This window comes from Phodopus roborovskii, unplaced genomic scaffold (genome assembly GCF_943737965.1).
Source record: "Phodopus roborovskii unplaced genomic scaffold, PHOROB, whole genome shotgun sequence".
Taxonomy (NCBI): Eukaryota; Metazoa; Chordata; class Mammalia; order Rodentia; family Cricetidae; genus Phodopus; species Phodopus roborovskii.
Window position 1 is genome coordinate 7,317,818 of NW_026125489.1, and position 14,278 is coordinate 7,332,095.

Sequence of the window (14,278 nt, forward strand, 5' to 3'; positions counted from 1 at the left end):
TTAGCAGCTATACTGGACTATGCAGTGAGACCCTGCCTCAACTGACAAAAAAGCGTGAAACAATTTTAGCATCTTTTGTCTGAGATTCTAAGTCAAGGATCTGGAAATGAGATAACACAGTGAATAGTGAGATTCTAAAACAGAGAAGAAAACAGAATGCCAAGAAAGATCAGAAATGATTTTAATACTTAAGTGTAATTCAAACTTTTTACATACTAAAATGGTCTCTGTATACTGTTGGATTACTTTTTATTAACTGCTTCCAGAAACCTCAACAGGTGCAGGAACAGATTGATAATGTCCAGGTAAAGATTGATGGCAGCTAATACATACTCTTCAGGGGACAGCTTGTGCATCAGTGAGTGTGTGTCGTAGATGATAAATCCACAGAAGAGAAGAGCGCCTAGAGATGCCAAGACCAACTCCAGTGTTTCACTATAAAAGAAAACCTACAGGCAAGGCATGGAAGAAATACATTTAGGAGTCATGTTAGACCTACTTCAATTACTTTCATAGCAGTCCACAGCTAGTTGCGTATGTAACAAGAGCATACAACATTGATGCGTGAATGCTGTAAGCAGAACGAAGGCAGGCAGATCTAGAAGGATGTGTGGACAAGCAGATATCTTCCAATTAAGTTAACTACTTGACTTCAAATAGTAGTATTCTAAACACGAACTGCTTTAAAATGCTACTGTTTTCTTTCCTTTCTTTCTCTCATTCTTCATTTTTATTATTTATTTATTGAGACAGGATTTCTCTGTGTAGCCCTGGCTGTCCTGGAACTCGCTCTGTAGCCCAGGCTGGCCTCAAACTCACAGAGATCCACCTGCTTCTGCCTTCTGAGTGCTAGGATTAAAGGCCTGCACCACCAGGCCCTGTAAACATATTACATGTTAAGAATTAAGTGTTTTATATTTACTTATTTACTGGGGACTGTGCACGCCACAGCAAGCAGGCAAGTATGTGGAGGTCAGAGGACAACTTTCCAGAGTCACCCCCCCCAGCCCCAACACCCACGCTTTCCACTCTGTGGGCTTCAGGGATGGAACTCAGGCAGTCAGGCTTACAGGCCAGCCATTTTATCACCATCCGTCCCTCTTTTTCAGAACTCTATGTGCCACTTGGAGGTTGGGAGCTACAAGCAATAATGATTAACATAAGACCATGACTTTTGCCGAAATTACCCTATAAATCCTATGTGTCAATCCTCTAGCTGATTCTAAGTGCCCTTTACAAACAACTCTCCGGGAGTTTTAGTTCACTTATGTTGACATGACGTAGGCAGAATTATATTCAAGTTAACCATTGTAAGACAACTCACCTTCAAGAATCCTGCTAAGCACAAAATCAACAAGACAGCAAACAGCCTGGAAAAATTCAAAATTTTAAGAGTTAACATTATTGTGAACTACGAAAACACTTTTATTTATGTATTTATTTATGGTAAAGTTTTTATTTTATGTGTATGACAAAAACACTTATTTTTCGTAAAGTTTTTAAATTTTTCTTAATTATATGTGCATGAGTGTTTGGTCTGCATGTTTGTATATGCACCATGTGCCTGCCTGATATCTGAAGTGGTCACAAGAGGGTATCAGGTCCTCTGCAGCTGGAATTAGGGACTGTGATGGTTTGAATGTAACTTGTCCCCATAAGCTCACAGGGAAAGGCACTATTAGGAGATATGGCTTTGTTGGGGTAGATATGACCCTGTTAGAGGAAGTGAGCCATAGTGATGGGGGGTATTGAGGTCTCATTCATATATATATATATATATATATATATATATATATATATATGAGCCAAGCCATGCCCAGTGTCTCAGATCACTTCCTGTTGCCTAAAAGATGTCGAATTCCCAGCTCCTTCTCCAGTACCATATCTGCCTGCACGACACCATGTCCCACCAAGATGATAGTGGACTAAACCATGTCCCACCATGATGATAGTGGACTGAACCTCTGAACTGTAACCCAGCCCCAATTAAATGTTTTCCTTTGTAAGAGTTGCCATGGTCACGGTGTCTCTTCACAGCAATAGAGACCTAACTAAGACAGAAGTTGGTACCAGGGACTGGACTATTGCTGGGACTTGTTCGAAGGACTATGGACCTTGGTTGGGACTGTGGGTTAGAAGAGCAACTGAATGCTTGAAGCGCTGCCTAGTGGGCTGTGCTAGCAAGGGCAGTGGTGCCAAGTGTGATTTCATGAGTGGCAGGGGGCCTTGCTCAAGAGGTGACAGAAGCGAAGAATACTATTATGTGGCCTGGAGATCATTCTTGTGATATTTTGGTGAAGAATGTGTCTGCCTTTTGCCCTTGTCTGAAGAGTCGTGCCTGTGGCTAAAGTGAAGGGTTTTGGATTAATTCCGGTGGCAGAGGAAATCTCTAAACAGCGTAGCATAGACTCTGTCTTGTAGTTATTAGCGTTACCTCTGATGAAGACTTGTAATGAAAAGAAGCATGCTGAGCAAATAAAAACACAAAATGTACAGACTGGGGCAAGGGGCACCAGGAAATGGAATAGAGCTAAACCCTGCGTTAAAGGAGATCAAGGATTGAGAAACAGAATAAAGGGAGGGGGCCTTGGGGCAAGACCTCACCTACTGGGTTTCCAACTTTTTAAAAGAAAATACACCTTTAGTCCCAGCACTTGGAAGGCATAGGCTGGTGGTCTCTTGAGTTTGAGGACAGCCTGGTCTACAGAGCAAATTTCAGGACAGCGAAGCTTAGATGGCGAAAGACAGAAAGCTGGTGACGATGTAATTGAATGAGGGGCCCATGCGCCAGCCCCAGCTAGCAGCAGAGCTTGGCAGCTTCAGCCAAGTAGTTCTAGCTTTAGAGTTAAGGACAGAAGAAAGGGCTTATGGAATTTGCCTCCATGTCTAAGGGAAGCAACTGAGGCCACACATGTGTCAGTGGTGTCCCTGAATGGAGGCCTAGAGAGGCCACTGCATGAAGTTGTGAAGGTGAAGCCTGGGTTGCCTTGGAGACCCAATGATGTTAGAGATGTCAGAGCCGTAGGATGCCTGCTGTGGAGAGAGGCTAACAGGAATGGAAGAAGCCCAAGTGATCAAGTGTGCCGCCGTCAACAAACCTGAACGGAGTTGTAGATTTAGTCTTGCTTCGACCCAGCATTTGCTCCCTTCCCAGCAGTTTGAATGGTAATGCACAGCCTGTGCCATTTTATATTGTAAGCATTTTGATTTTGATTTCACGGGGGATTACAGTTAAGAGAATGCATGGATCGCAGAAGAGACTTTGGACTTTTAAACATTGCTGAGTCTGTGACAGACTTAGTGGTATGGCGTATCAGACAGTTAATAGACTCTAACCTGAGGAGGCATGTAAGACAAGACTTACTACTTACCCTGCTCCAAATTTGCTGAAGTCTCTCCTTGACTGTAGAGTATAGGCAGTCAAGCCCAGAAAGACTGCAGTAGTCAGTGTGAAAGCTTGCAGAACCAGGTACACATCATAGAAAGTAACTGAAAAATGAATCTCATTAAAACGTGCACAGACAGACAGTACCAAACAGTCTTGCCTACATTAACAACCATTTTTCTTCCGTTTAGTTTTTTAAAATGTTTTCGTTGCATGTGTTGATTATGTAGACACAATAATGGGCTTCCCTGTCGAATTTCCATACATGGTCACAATGCATTTAATCATATTCACTCCACACTTTCTTCCGCCCAGTCCCTTTCATCTATTCCATCACCAATAAAAACAACTAGAATTCTTCATCCAGCCTGAAATATGTTGACACAGTGAAACCACACCCATAAAACTACAAAGCTCCCAAACAGTTATTCATACAAAATAAGTAGTTCACATTATCTTAAACCAGACTATAAAGATATTCTACAGACAACCGAGTGGCTCCATTTCTATTTATCTGGGGTCTTTGTAGCTGTTCCCACGGTTATGAATGACAGTGACCTGGGTTTTCAGTTGTCGCTGCATTCCTGAACTGGTAGTGTCAATGCTAGCCATCACCTAGACAGCTGAATCAGCTAAGTAGCCAAACGCAAGGCAACTGTGCAAGAAAAACACTAAGGGTGTCTGAGACCGCCTGCCATTTACCCACTCTGCGGAGGACAGGAGCCAATAGCTACCCTCTTCTAGCTAAGCCTGTAGCATCTCAGAGCACACTGCTGTGGAGTTCACCAAATTCCCTTCCGCGCCCAAATAGCGATCGTGAGCAGTGAAGCCGTTGTAATGGCTGACGGCTACTGTTTTAACAGAGTTAGTTCAGCTTCCTTCAGGGGATTAAGTGCTTTGAACCTCACACTTACATAATTCAAGGTTTTTTCCAAGACGAATTGTACTTGTTATTTCTATTAATAAATCACTAAAATGTCTGCTTATGGCATTACAGAATTTGGGAGGTGAGCATAGAAAAACTCAGTTGTTTTCACTCCTTGTCAATAACTCGGCATTCTGGTCACATAGAATAGAATACGGCAATCCATATGGAAAATAATCTTCTCAGGTTATATGCATTTTAACTCTAGTTCTAGCGATCATACTGTCTTTATACTTCTTACACTGATGTTTTGGTGACCCTGGGAAAGGGCAGACGGTCATCACAGTAAGAAATATCAGTGGCCCAAATACAGATAAGCTAATGACATTCATTTCCTTCCTATGCTGAAAAGCTTCCAATCCATGTAGTTTGCTACTTCTTAGTATTTCTCTGAATTTGACTCTTCTAAAAAGAGTGGTAGATTACAAAAAAAAAAAAAGTACAGATTCAACAAAACTGGCACCAAATGGTCCACAGCAGCAATGACAAAAGAGGAAGGGACAAATGTATTTCTCATAAGGATGGATGGCTTGCTGGTACTCCCACAGTCAATGGTGATCTCTGTGACACCCACAGTAAGTCACCTGCAGGCACTCAGGATTTTTATTGTGATCCACTTAGTTTTTTATTTGAGACACTTTTAGGGTACATCAGGTAATTGTGACAGCACTGGGCGAGGAGGAAACATACACCACATGAAATCAGAAATGGAAACGAGTGTATCCGTGGTGCCGTCCGTGGTGCCGTCACAGTTCGGAGGGCGTGAGATGTGCCAGAAGAGCCCTTAGGAGCAGGGGGGTCAACTCTAGCACCTCGTCTTTGTCAACAGGAAGTCACAAATGAAAAACTGTCCAACTACTCTCGATTCGACTGTTTCCCTTCAAACGTTTCCATTTCCTCTCAGCTCAGCTGAACTACGTGAAGAATAAATATTTGACTTCTGTTTGTCGGCAGGCTTTACACTGTGCCATATTTTTGATATAACATGCCACGATGTTAAACTTTAATCCCAACTATCTTGTTAGCTAAAAGATTTCATCAAGAGTAAAACTGTGCCACTTACCAACAACAGCTACAGTCAGAGCTTCCAACAGGGTCTACGAAAAGAAACTAATTAACGAATGCATGAAAAACGGACACTATCCCCCCCACACACACAATCTCACTTCTAGCATGAAAAACGGACACTATCCCCCCCCCCACACACACACAGTCTCACTTCTAGCGGTCCAGTGTGGGCCGGTGTGAATGTCTCATGTGAGCTTCAGAGAAGCCCGTTACATATAGGACAGGGCAGTACAATCGCACTGGAATGAAAATGAGGCCTCCATGCATTGTGAAGCTTTACATTCTCACCGTGACTCTTTAAGCTTTAACCTGAGTTTTCATCTGTAATAGGAAGTTCATATAGTAGAATTAACACGGAAAATTGTATTTCCTCATGCTGGATAACATGATACTGCAAAGCCTCAACACCTCACACGAATAAACACAAGAAACGTAAGGTAGTATTTTGTTATGTGCTTTGACGAAGCATCTTGAGACAGCCTTTCGATTAAAAATCTCTTCCTTCCCCAGCAACAGGATTTGTACCCGGACACCTGACTGTTCGGATGAAACCGTACATTTGCAGCCTCCCTTGAAGCTAGGTCTCATCACCCGACTGTATCCGAAGCCAGATTACCTGAGCGGTGCACAGTCACTCACTGGACTGTGCTTCTAAGCGCAGACACGCAGCTTGCCCCCACCTCATTTCATTTATCTTTTCAACTGGATGCTATTCAGACAGGGCAAAGTGCTATCATCTTATATTATGCAAGACTTTAGGAGTGCCTGAACCCATGGGTGCCTGAGCTCAGGATAACTCCCCGATGAATTATTTTGTATTGTTTAAGTCATGCCACAAGTAGCTGAACTCTTGCCAAAACAAAACATTTGTAGATATTAAGCCTTATATTCTAGCCTCTCTTTCTCCTTGATTATATCATCTCTAGTTGGATTTTACCAACTGTCTGATACGCTGTACCACAAAGGCAAAGCCAGAAATAACAGCAATGCTGTGTAATTACATTGATAAGGAAGCAGCTGTTATACTCCATCCTACCTAGAACCAACGGTCCTCAGAACCAGATACTGGGGCGTGTGCAAAGGATTTGGAGGCACACACAAACACTCAGGCACAAGCGTGCACACACACACACAACAACAACAGAGCTGGTAAAATTCCCTTCCTTCTTACTTTGCTGCAGGAGGACAAAAGAAAAAACAAAATCAGCAACAACAACAAAAACCAGCGCCACGACTTCACTGAGCAGTGAGAAGGAAGTGTGTTTTACAGACCTCAAACACACTTCCTTATTTGTTAAACTACTTTAGCTAAGCACTTGATGAACAGGTCACTTAATGATTTTCTAGTGAGAGCTCCCTCTGCTGGGCAGAAGCAGGAGGTCTAGCCTGTTCTACAAAGAATTCAGTCCTGGGATTTGAAGGACAGATTTGAAGACCAACTCGATCTTTTTTTTTTTTTTCAAGATTTATTTTTAGCTTGTTGTGTAACTGTTTGCCTGTGTGTACCTATGTTTTATGTGCACCATGTGCATTTGGGGACCGGAAGCGGACGTCGGATCCCCTAGAAATGAACTGGAGTTGGAGCCACCGTGTGGGAGCTGGGAGCTGACTGCTGATCCTCCACAAGAGCAGACAGTGCTCTCCACCACCGAGCCATCACTCCAGAGGTGTTGGTTTTAAAATTATTGTTAAGAGTGCACGTGCTATGTGTATGGGAGGGGCGTTCATGCCAGAGCATACCAGTGAAGGACGGAGGACACGTTTGCGGAGTTGGCTTTTACACAGGTTGCCCGGATGGAACTCAGGTCCCCTTTACTGACTGAGTCATCTTGCTAGCTTTGTTTTGCTTGTTTGTTTGTTTGCTATGCCGATGAGGCAGAGACTGGAATCCAATCTAAGGACTGGACACTGCTCACGAGTTAGTGTCGGCCCTGTGACACGCACCAGTCAGATCATTTCTAACAGGGATCTGAAGAGAATGACGCACTGGTAGTGGGAGTTAAAGCACAGGGACAATTAACTAGGTGTGACCAGTGACAGGCCAACCACTTACACTGAGAAGATGGGGAAGGGGTGGGCAGGGTAGCCCAGCACTCAGTCACCTGGTAGCATCACCTCCAGGACCTCCCTACAGTCGTTAAGAACTGGGGACGGCACAGGGGAAGGGAAGGGTTGCTGAGCTTCCAAGCTCTTACATCCTGGAAATAAACTCCCTATGGAAGACAGCTTGGGCTGGAGCTAACGATACACTTACAGGGAATAGACTCTCCACTTTTAAAGTCATGAGCATCATTTTAATGTTCACCCATTTCCAGAATTTACAAACATTCTTTATTTGAAGCATTTTATGCCATATACTGTGTTTGGAATGCACTGAAGGAAAATTGTCAGGCCAGAATCCATAGTCATGATAAGAGACAAAATAATGTAAAAAATGCCCAGAGCCTTGCCAATCTTATTCAAGTGAAGATAACTGTTTATAGGTGTCAACTGGGGTGTTAGCTTTTACAAGTATCTCAACAGGTAAACAGAACGTAATGTTGGGTCCTCCCATCTACAGACTTCAAACAAGTTAGGAGAGAGTATCATTTGAGCAAAATGGTTCTTTAAGAGAGAAGTGACACGTGGATGATGTATCTTATAATATCCATGCTATGTGTGAGAAAACTTAGGTACAAGGCTAACTGCTTTGCCAAACATCACATAAGCAGAGGTCTGTGAAGACAGGTCATGTGACTATAGTATTTGCCACTGAATCCTAATGACAGAAGACCCACCAAAGCAGACAACAGTTGAAAGCTCTAAAACAGAATATATTTGTAAGTCATTTCCTAATATATTCTAATTAAAAATTCGGGGTTGTGGAGGAGCTAGCTCAGTGGGTTAGGTCTTTGCTGTGCCAGCATGAGAACCAAGTGCTGGTCCCCGGTGCCCAGATAAGAAGTGTGATGTGGTGGCACTTGTTTGTGACCCAAGTGCTACAGGGCAGAGACCAGTAGATCCCTGCGGCTGACCACTCAGCAAGTAGAGGTGCAATGGACATTCAAATTCACCAGCCCCTGTCTCAGAAACTAAGATGCGGAATAATGGATAAAGAAGTTACCAGTGCCAACCTCTGATCCCCATGGCTCAAGTACAGGCAAACACCTGTACACACACACACACACACACACACACACACACACACACACACACACAATTAAACAGCATTTTGGAAGCTCAGGCTAAATGGTAACCGCATAGATGATATCAGAGTACTCACAAATGCAAAAAGCAGGTAGAGGTTTAGAGGGTGTGTGTGTCTGTGCAAAGTTAACGCAAAAATCAAGCCCAGAGATCCGAGAGCAAACACCAATATCAAAGCAGGGCTGAAAGACATAACGTTAAAAAAGCATTTCAAGCTTAAAAACAGCAGGGATAATGGTTTACAGTTTAGTAAAAATCTGTGCATTCTCTATGTTCATAAAAATATAAGGAAAAAACTGGATCCATACAAATTAAAAAACTTATTTTCTAACAGGAAAAATTGAAGAGTGTGAGATGGGGAGTGGCTTAAGAGAGTGGGAGGGGCTGACTAGAGAGTGGGAGGGGCTGATTAGAGAGTGGGCGGGGCTGTCTACCCATCTTTCTTTTACTAATGTCCTTCACTGTGGAGTAATGTTTGTAATCAGCATGGTATTTTGTTAACTAAAATACAATAAACGGATATTAAATTAAAAATTAATTTTACATGTGACTACTCTTTTAGGGGATTTGCTGCGGGGCTGCAATTTAAATAAGACTCTACTTTGGTTGGAGGAGGGGAAAGACAATCTACTTCTTAGAAAATAGTCATTATTATTATTTTTTCTTTCAAATAAAGAAGCTGTATTATTTTAGGCCACTTAAATACTTATGTTGATCAATCGGGTGAAGCTCCTCTAGCTAGGTCTAGAGACCTCTCAGTAAAATTATTCTAGCAATGAAACAAGATTAACATGACCACACATCCTTCATTTAACTTTATTTTGCAAATATAGGCGTATGCTTTGGGGGCAAGACAGTAACAAGATGGACAGTAAAATTAAATACAATAAAATGAAATAATTTTGGTGCCTATAGCAAAACTTTTTCCTTTTCTTTTTCTTTAAAATTTGTTTCGTGTGTTGTAGGGCGAGGGACGGAGTGTTTGAATGCCAGAGCCCACATGTGGGGGACAGAGGACAACTGATGGCAGTTTCTATGGGTCCTGCAGCTCATAGGCTCGGCACGGCTTTCCAGGCTGAGCTATCCACCTTAGAAGCACACAGTACAAATTCTCAACCCAGGAAATGATGGTTTAACCCCTGAAAACTATAAGCTAAAACGAGGCAAAACAGTGTGTTGTGAAATAGTCTCCTTCGTCAAAAATGGAATGGTCTTATAGGAGTTGGATGATGGATTTTTTTTTTTAATCTTTAAAGTTAGCACAAAGAAATATATTCATCGGATGAAATATCTGTAAACTATTCAGAATCTTCTCCTTCTCTTACCTTCCGTGGACAAATGTCCGCACAGACTCGAAATACATGAACACAGCAGAGGTCACTGTAGTTAGGAGAACTTGCAGAGAAAGGATGCTGTAGACCTTCCTGAGAAAAGCTAGAAGGGAGGGAAATAGTACACATGATCATTTTCTAAAATATCTGTTCCTCTATCAGGACCGGTTTTTTTGGAAAAAATTAGGTTTAAGTTTTTTTTTTTTTTTTTGCTTGTTTTGCTTAGCTTTTTTGTGGGTGACAGGGGCATGATTTAAATTATTCCTTAACGCCATGCCTTGCTTCACCAAGGCCTCTAACAGACGCTGTTATTGATGCTCTACAGAACCTTAGTTTCCTGTGCTATCTGTCATCTTCTGTCCTTGTCTTCCCTGAAGTGGTCCATTGTCTCGTGTAATCATTTCTGGGACCAGCAGGAAGCTCTCAGCCCTATCCACTCCCAGTACTTGCAACACTGACCAGCTCTCTTCTTGTTCCTTCCAAACACACCTATAAGGGCAGCATTGTCCTACAGCAGAGGTGAAGGCCCAACACAACCACGGAACAGCATGCCTGGTGAATATGGAAACAATATTCCTGAACGGCAACAAAAACTAGCAGAGTCCACGGTACTTTACATGCATCACACACGACTAAGTGGGGTTTACTCCTGGAATGGCAGGACCGTTCAACACAAGAACATTGATCAAATGTTATATGCCACATTTATGGATGATAAGACAGGAGAGGAAATCCAGTCATTACCAATCGGTACAGAAGAAGCATTTGACAAAATTCTACAATGATTTGTGGCTTTAAGAAAGTTGACTAGGGACCAGAAGAGACTAACTTACCAATGATAAAGGCCATATATGGCTTAAGTCACACTGCAAGTACTGAGAACATGTGACTGAATACCTGTTAGGGCAGGTATTCCCCCCACCCATCCCCCCACTCCTCCCCCTTCTCCCCTGAAAGGAATATGTTTTAATCCCCTTACCCCCTGCCAAGGCTCAGGATCATTAAGGGAGAGATGGAAAGAATGTAAGAACTGGGAAGATGTGGAGGAGCGCTATGAAACATTTTCTCCAAGACACGCCCAGCTGCTGAGCTCAGTTCAGTATCTATGGCTCCTTGCATGAGACTTGCACAAGATCAAGCCAGTCAAAATGGAATGGGGGGGGATTGTCTCATGATACCCCATTCCTGGCTAAGGAGCAAAGAGCAGTTAATTGTTGTGCTCAAATTCTGAACCCCCAAATCACCAAGAGACCCTATCCGATGCAAAGCAGAGTCTTTAACTAATTAATGAGTTGATTGTATTAACTCAGGTCCTCCAGGGCAAGGGGAGGGAGAAGGGCCCTGCAGGACTGCGGGGCAGGGAATTTATTGGGGAGGAGCAAGGGGAGGGTCTGGGAGTCTGCAAGTCTCAGGATTGGTGCGCTTCCGGGCTTGGGTGATTTGCTCTGAGTTGATTGGTCAGGAATCGTTGTTATGCTCAGAGACCCTCCCAGGGTGGTTGCTATGCTCTGTACTCCACTGTTACTGAAAAGCACATCCAGAGCCCACCAGCTATCTTCTGATTGGCTCCGTGTCACAGGGAGGGTATCTGGCTTCCTAGTGACTGGTAAGGTAGGGCAAGGTCAGGAACTTAGCACATGTTGCTGAGTCAGAGGTCTACATTTTGCTGGGTTTTTCTGCAGCCTGTCATCGCTGCCAAAGCAGGGAACTGGGTGAGAGTCTGGTCCCTTCATTGATAGCTGCTGGGGAAAGTGGGAGTCACTTTTCTTTTGTGGCTGCTAGTAAGATGCCCTAGATCCCCCCCCCATTCCCATGCAAATGTGGGCAGCACTAACTGATTCAGGAGATTAAAAAACAAACAAAAGAACATACATAAAGATGAGAAAGGGGTGTTTTGAGGGTATTGGGGCTGGATAGGCTATATTATGTACATGTATGAAGCTGTCAAAATTAAATTAAAAATAATGACCAAAGACAAAATACTGCAATTCAAAAGCAATGATTCAAATGGTTCATCACAGAAGCTATTGGCATTTGATGGCAACTGGGGGAGTGTGGTGGTTTGAATAAGAATATCCCCAATAGGCTCATGTATTTGAATGCTTATAACCAAGGATGGTACCACTGGAAGGAATTAGAAGGATTAGGAGGCGTGGCCTTGGAGGACCTGTATCACTGGGGGTGGGCTTTGAGGTTTTAAAAAGCCCAGTGTCTCTCCAATTGTGGATCAGGTTGTAGACTTCAGCTTCTGCCTGCATACTGCCATGCTCCCTCACCATGATGATAAGAACTAAGTCTCTGAAACTGAAAGCCAGCACCAATGAAATGCTTTCTCTTATAAGAGTTGCCATGGCCATGGTGTCTCTTCACAGCAATAGAACACGGACTAAGACAGGGAGTGAGGGCCAGTTCTCTTCAGGGATGTGGCTACCCTTGCTTCTGTGAAGGCAGCCCTAACTGGATTCAGTGGGTTTTTAAAAAAGGACCACACAAAGTTGGGAGGGAAAAGCGGTGCGGGGATAAGGAGCAACTGATGGGTTGGAAACTGGGAATAGAGTTGATCAAGGACACATTATATACAGGTATAAAATGCACACACAATAAAGTATTTTTAAAATGGGTACCATCAAGAGAATGAAAGGACAAGGTAAGATTGGGAGGAAATATTTGCAAAAGTTGTACCCAGTAAACAAAACAAGTAATGAGCATCTATCAAAATGGCCCAAATCCAAAATACTGAGGGAACCGAATTCTGGCAAGGATGAGGGAGAACTTTCTGCTTGCAGGACCAGTCTAGAGGTCTCTTACAGTACAAAAGACATTCCTGTGTATGAATGACCCAGCTACCATGCACCTCGGTATTATCCAAATGATTGAAACTATGTACACACCAAAACGTGCACATCGGTGCTTACAGAACAGTTTTATCTGTAAGGGCCCAAATGTACAAGCAGCCAAGAGGCCCACCTTCAGCTGATAAAAGAATGCACAATGGCACATACAGAAACGGAAGATTCTTGAGTAGCAAATGAGCTATCAGTTCATGGAAGACAGGGGACGGGGGATCTTAAATACACACTGTGGTACCAAGTAAATAATGCAAATCAGAACGGGGGGAAAGTCAGTGTATCGTATGACCTCAACTAGGTGTCATTCTGGAGTGGGCACAAGAAGAATTAAGAATGGAAATGGTACAGATATACGCTATGACATAGACACACCTTTAAAGGCTTTCTATTAGCAACAGGCAAGGTACAAAGACTACACTGTGTGATTTCTTTCTACCGAGGCATTCCTAATAGTTTCATAAAGACAGGGATTAGACCTGCGGCTGTCATGGGCAGTGGAGGCAGCCCAAGTATTTAACGGGCAGTTCCACTTTTGCTTTGAAAGTTAGGAAGCACAACAGTGTGATAAAAACGTTAACTGTTCCTCCATAGTGGCTAGGGTGGCAAAGTTTCTCCTACGAGTACTTTGTCGTAATTTATGTATTTTAAAAGCCGAGCTCATGTGTCAAAATAATTTCAAAATCCATTGTAGGGATATTGTGCTAGGTAGGCGCCAAGATTCTCGATGCTTTCGAACCACCTTCACAAATTGCTTCCCGCAGAGCCGGTTTCAGCTGCCCAGGCAGGTTGAATCCGGGGCTGTGGTGGACAGTGAACCCCGCTCCCTTAGACGACGCGGAACAGCTTGAGTTAAAAACAACTTTGCGACGACAGCTATGCATTGATGTGGGAAACTTCCGAGTCGTCACTCAAGAGTGTGCTGGTCCGCGACCGCACGGAGAGAAATTACCGGGATAGCAAAGTCCGGCTGCCATCAGCTCTCTGCAGAGCACGGGGACAGACGCATTGGCTGGGCGAGCTGGGTCGCACCCCGGGGGCCGATGCTCGCCCCGGGAAGGCTCGCCCCGGCCCGCCCAGCGGCGCTCCTGTCACTCGGCCCCTGGTCCCCTCCACCTACCCATGCGGATGTGCACGCTGGCCGAGGCCACGCAGCTGCCGTAGTTGAAGTCATCCTCGATGGAGGAGCGGGGATAGCGCGGGTCGGGGTCGGCCATGTCGCCAGCAGCGCCCGCACAGCCCGGACGAGGACAGGGTCCGCCCGCACTGACCACAACCGCCTCTTCCCACTTCCGGGATAGCCTCCAGGCAGAACTAGCCGAACTGCCTTGCCGGGGCGAGCGCCGAACCAGTCGATCGCCTCCCTCCCCTGGAAGCATCCCCATTGGGGTGGGAGGAGGCTGCTTCCCGGTAGGAGGAGACAGGATGCTCCCTTCTGCGACACCGAAGGGAGACTTTTCTCTAGGCCTTTCCCGGAACAAGTGCTAAACATGATTGAAATGATGAGAAGATTCACGTATCAAGCCAACAACCCGTC

At 44.1% G+C, this 14,278-nt stretch overlaps 1 protein-coding gene across 1 annotated transcript; it reads right to left on the reverse strand.

The window, feature by feature from the left end:
• Positions 1–157: 157 nt before the first annotated feature.
• On the reverse strand, positions 158–14,033 carry Tmbim4 (transmembrane BAX inhibitor motif containing 4). The gene is made up of 7 exons (XM_051176179.1): positions 13,862–14,033; positions 9,890–9,998; positions 8,641–8,746; positions 5,374–5,407; positions 3,372–3,489; positions 1,325–1,370; positions 158–449 (listed from the first exon to the last, which is right to left on the reverse strand). Exons 1-7 carry the CDS (start codon positions 13,956–13,958, stop codon positions 243–245), a joined length of 717 nt encoding a protein of 238 aa, XP_051032136.1. The 5' UTR covers positions 13,959–14,033; the 3' UTR covers positions 158–242.
• Positions 14,034–14,278: the final 245 nt, after the last annotated feature.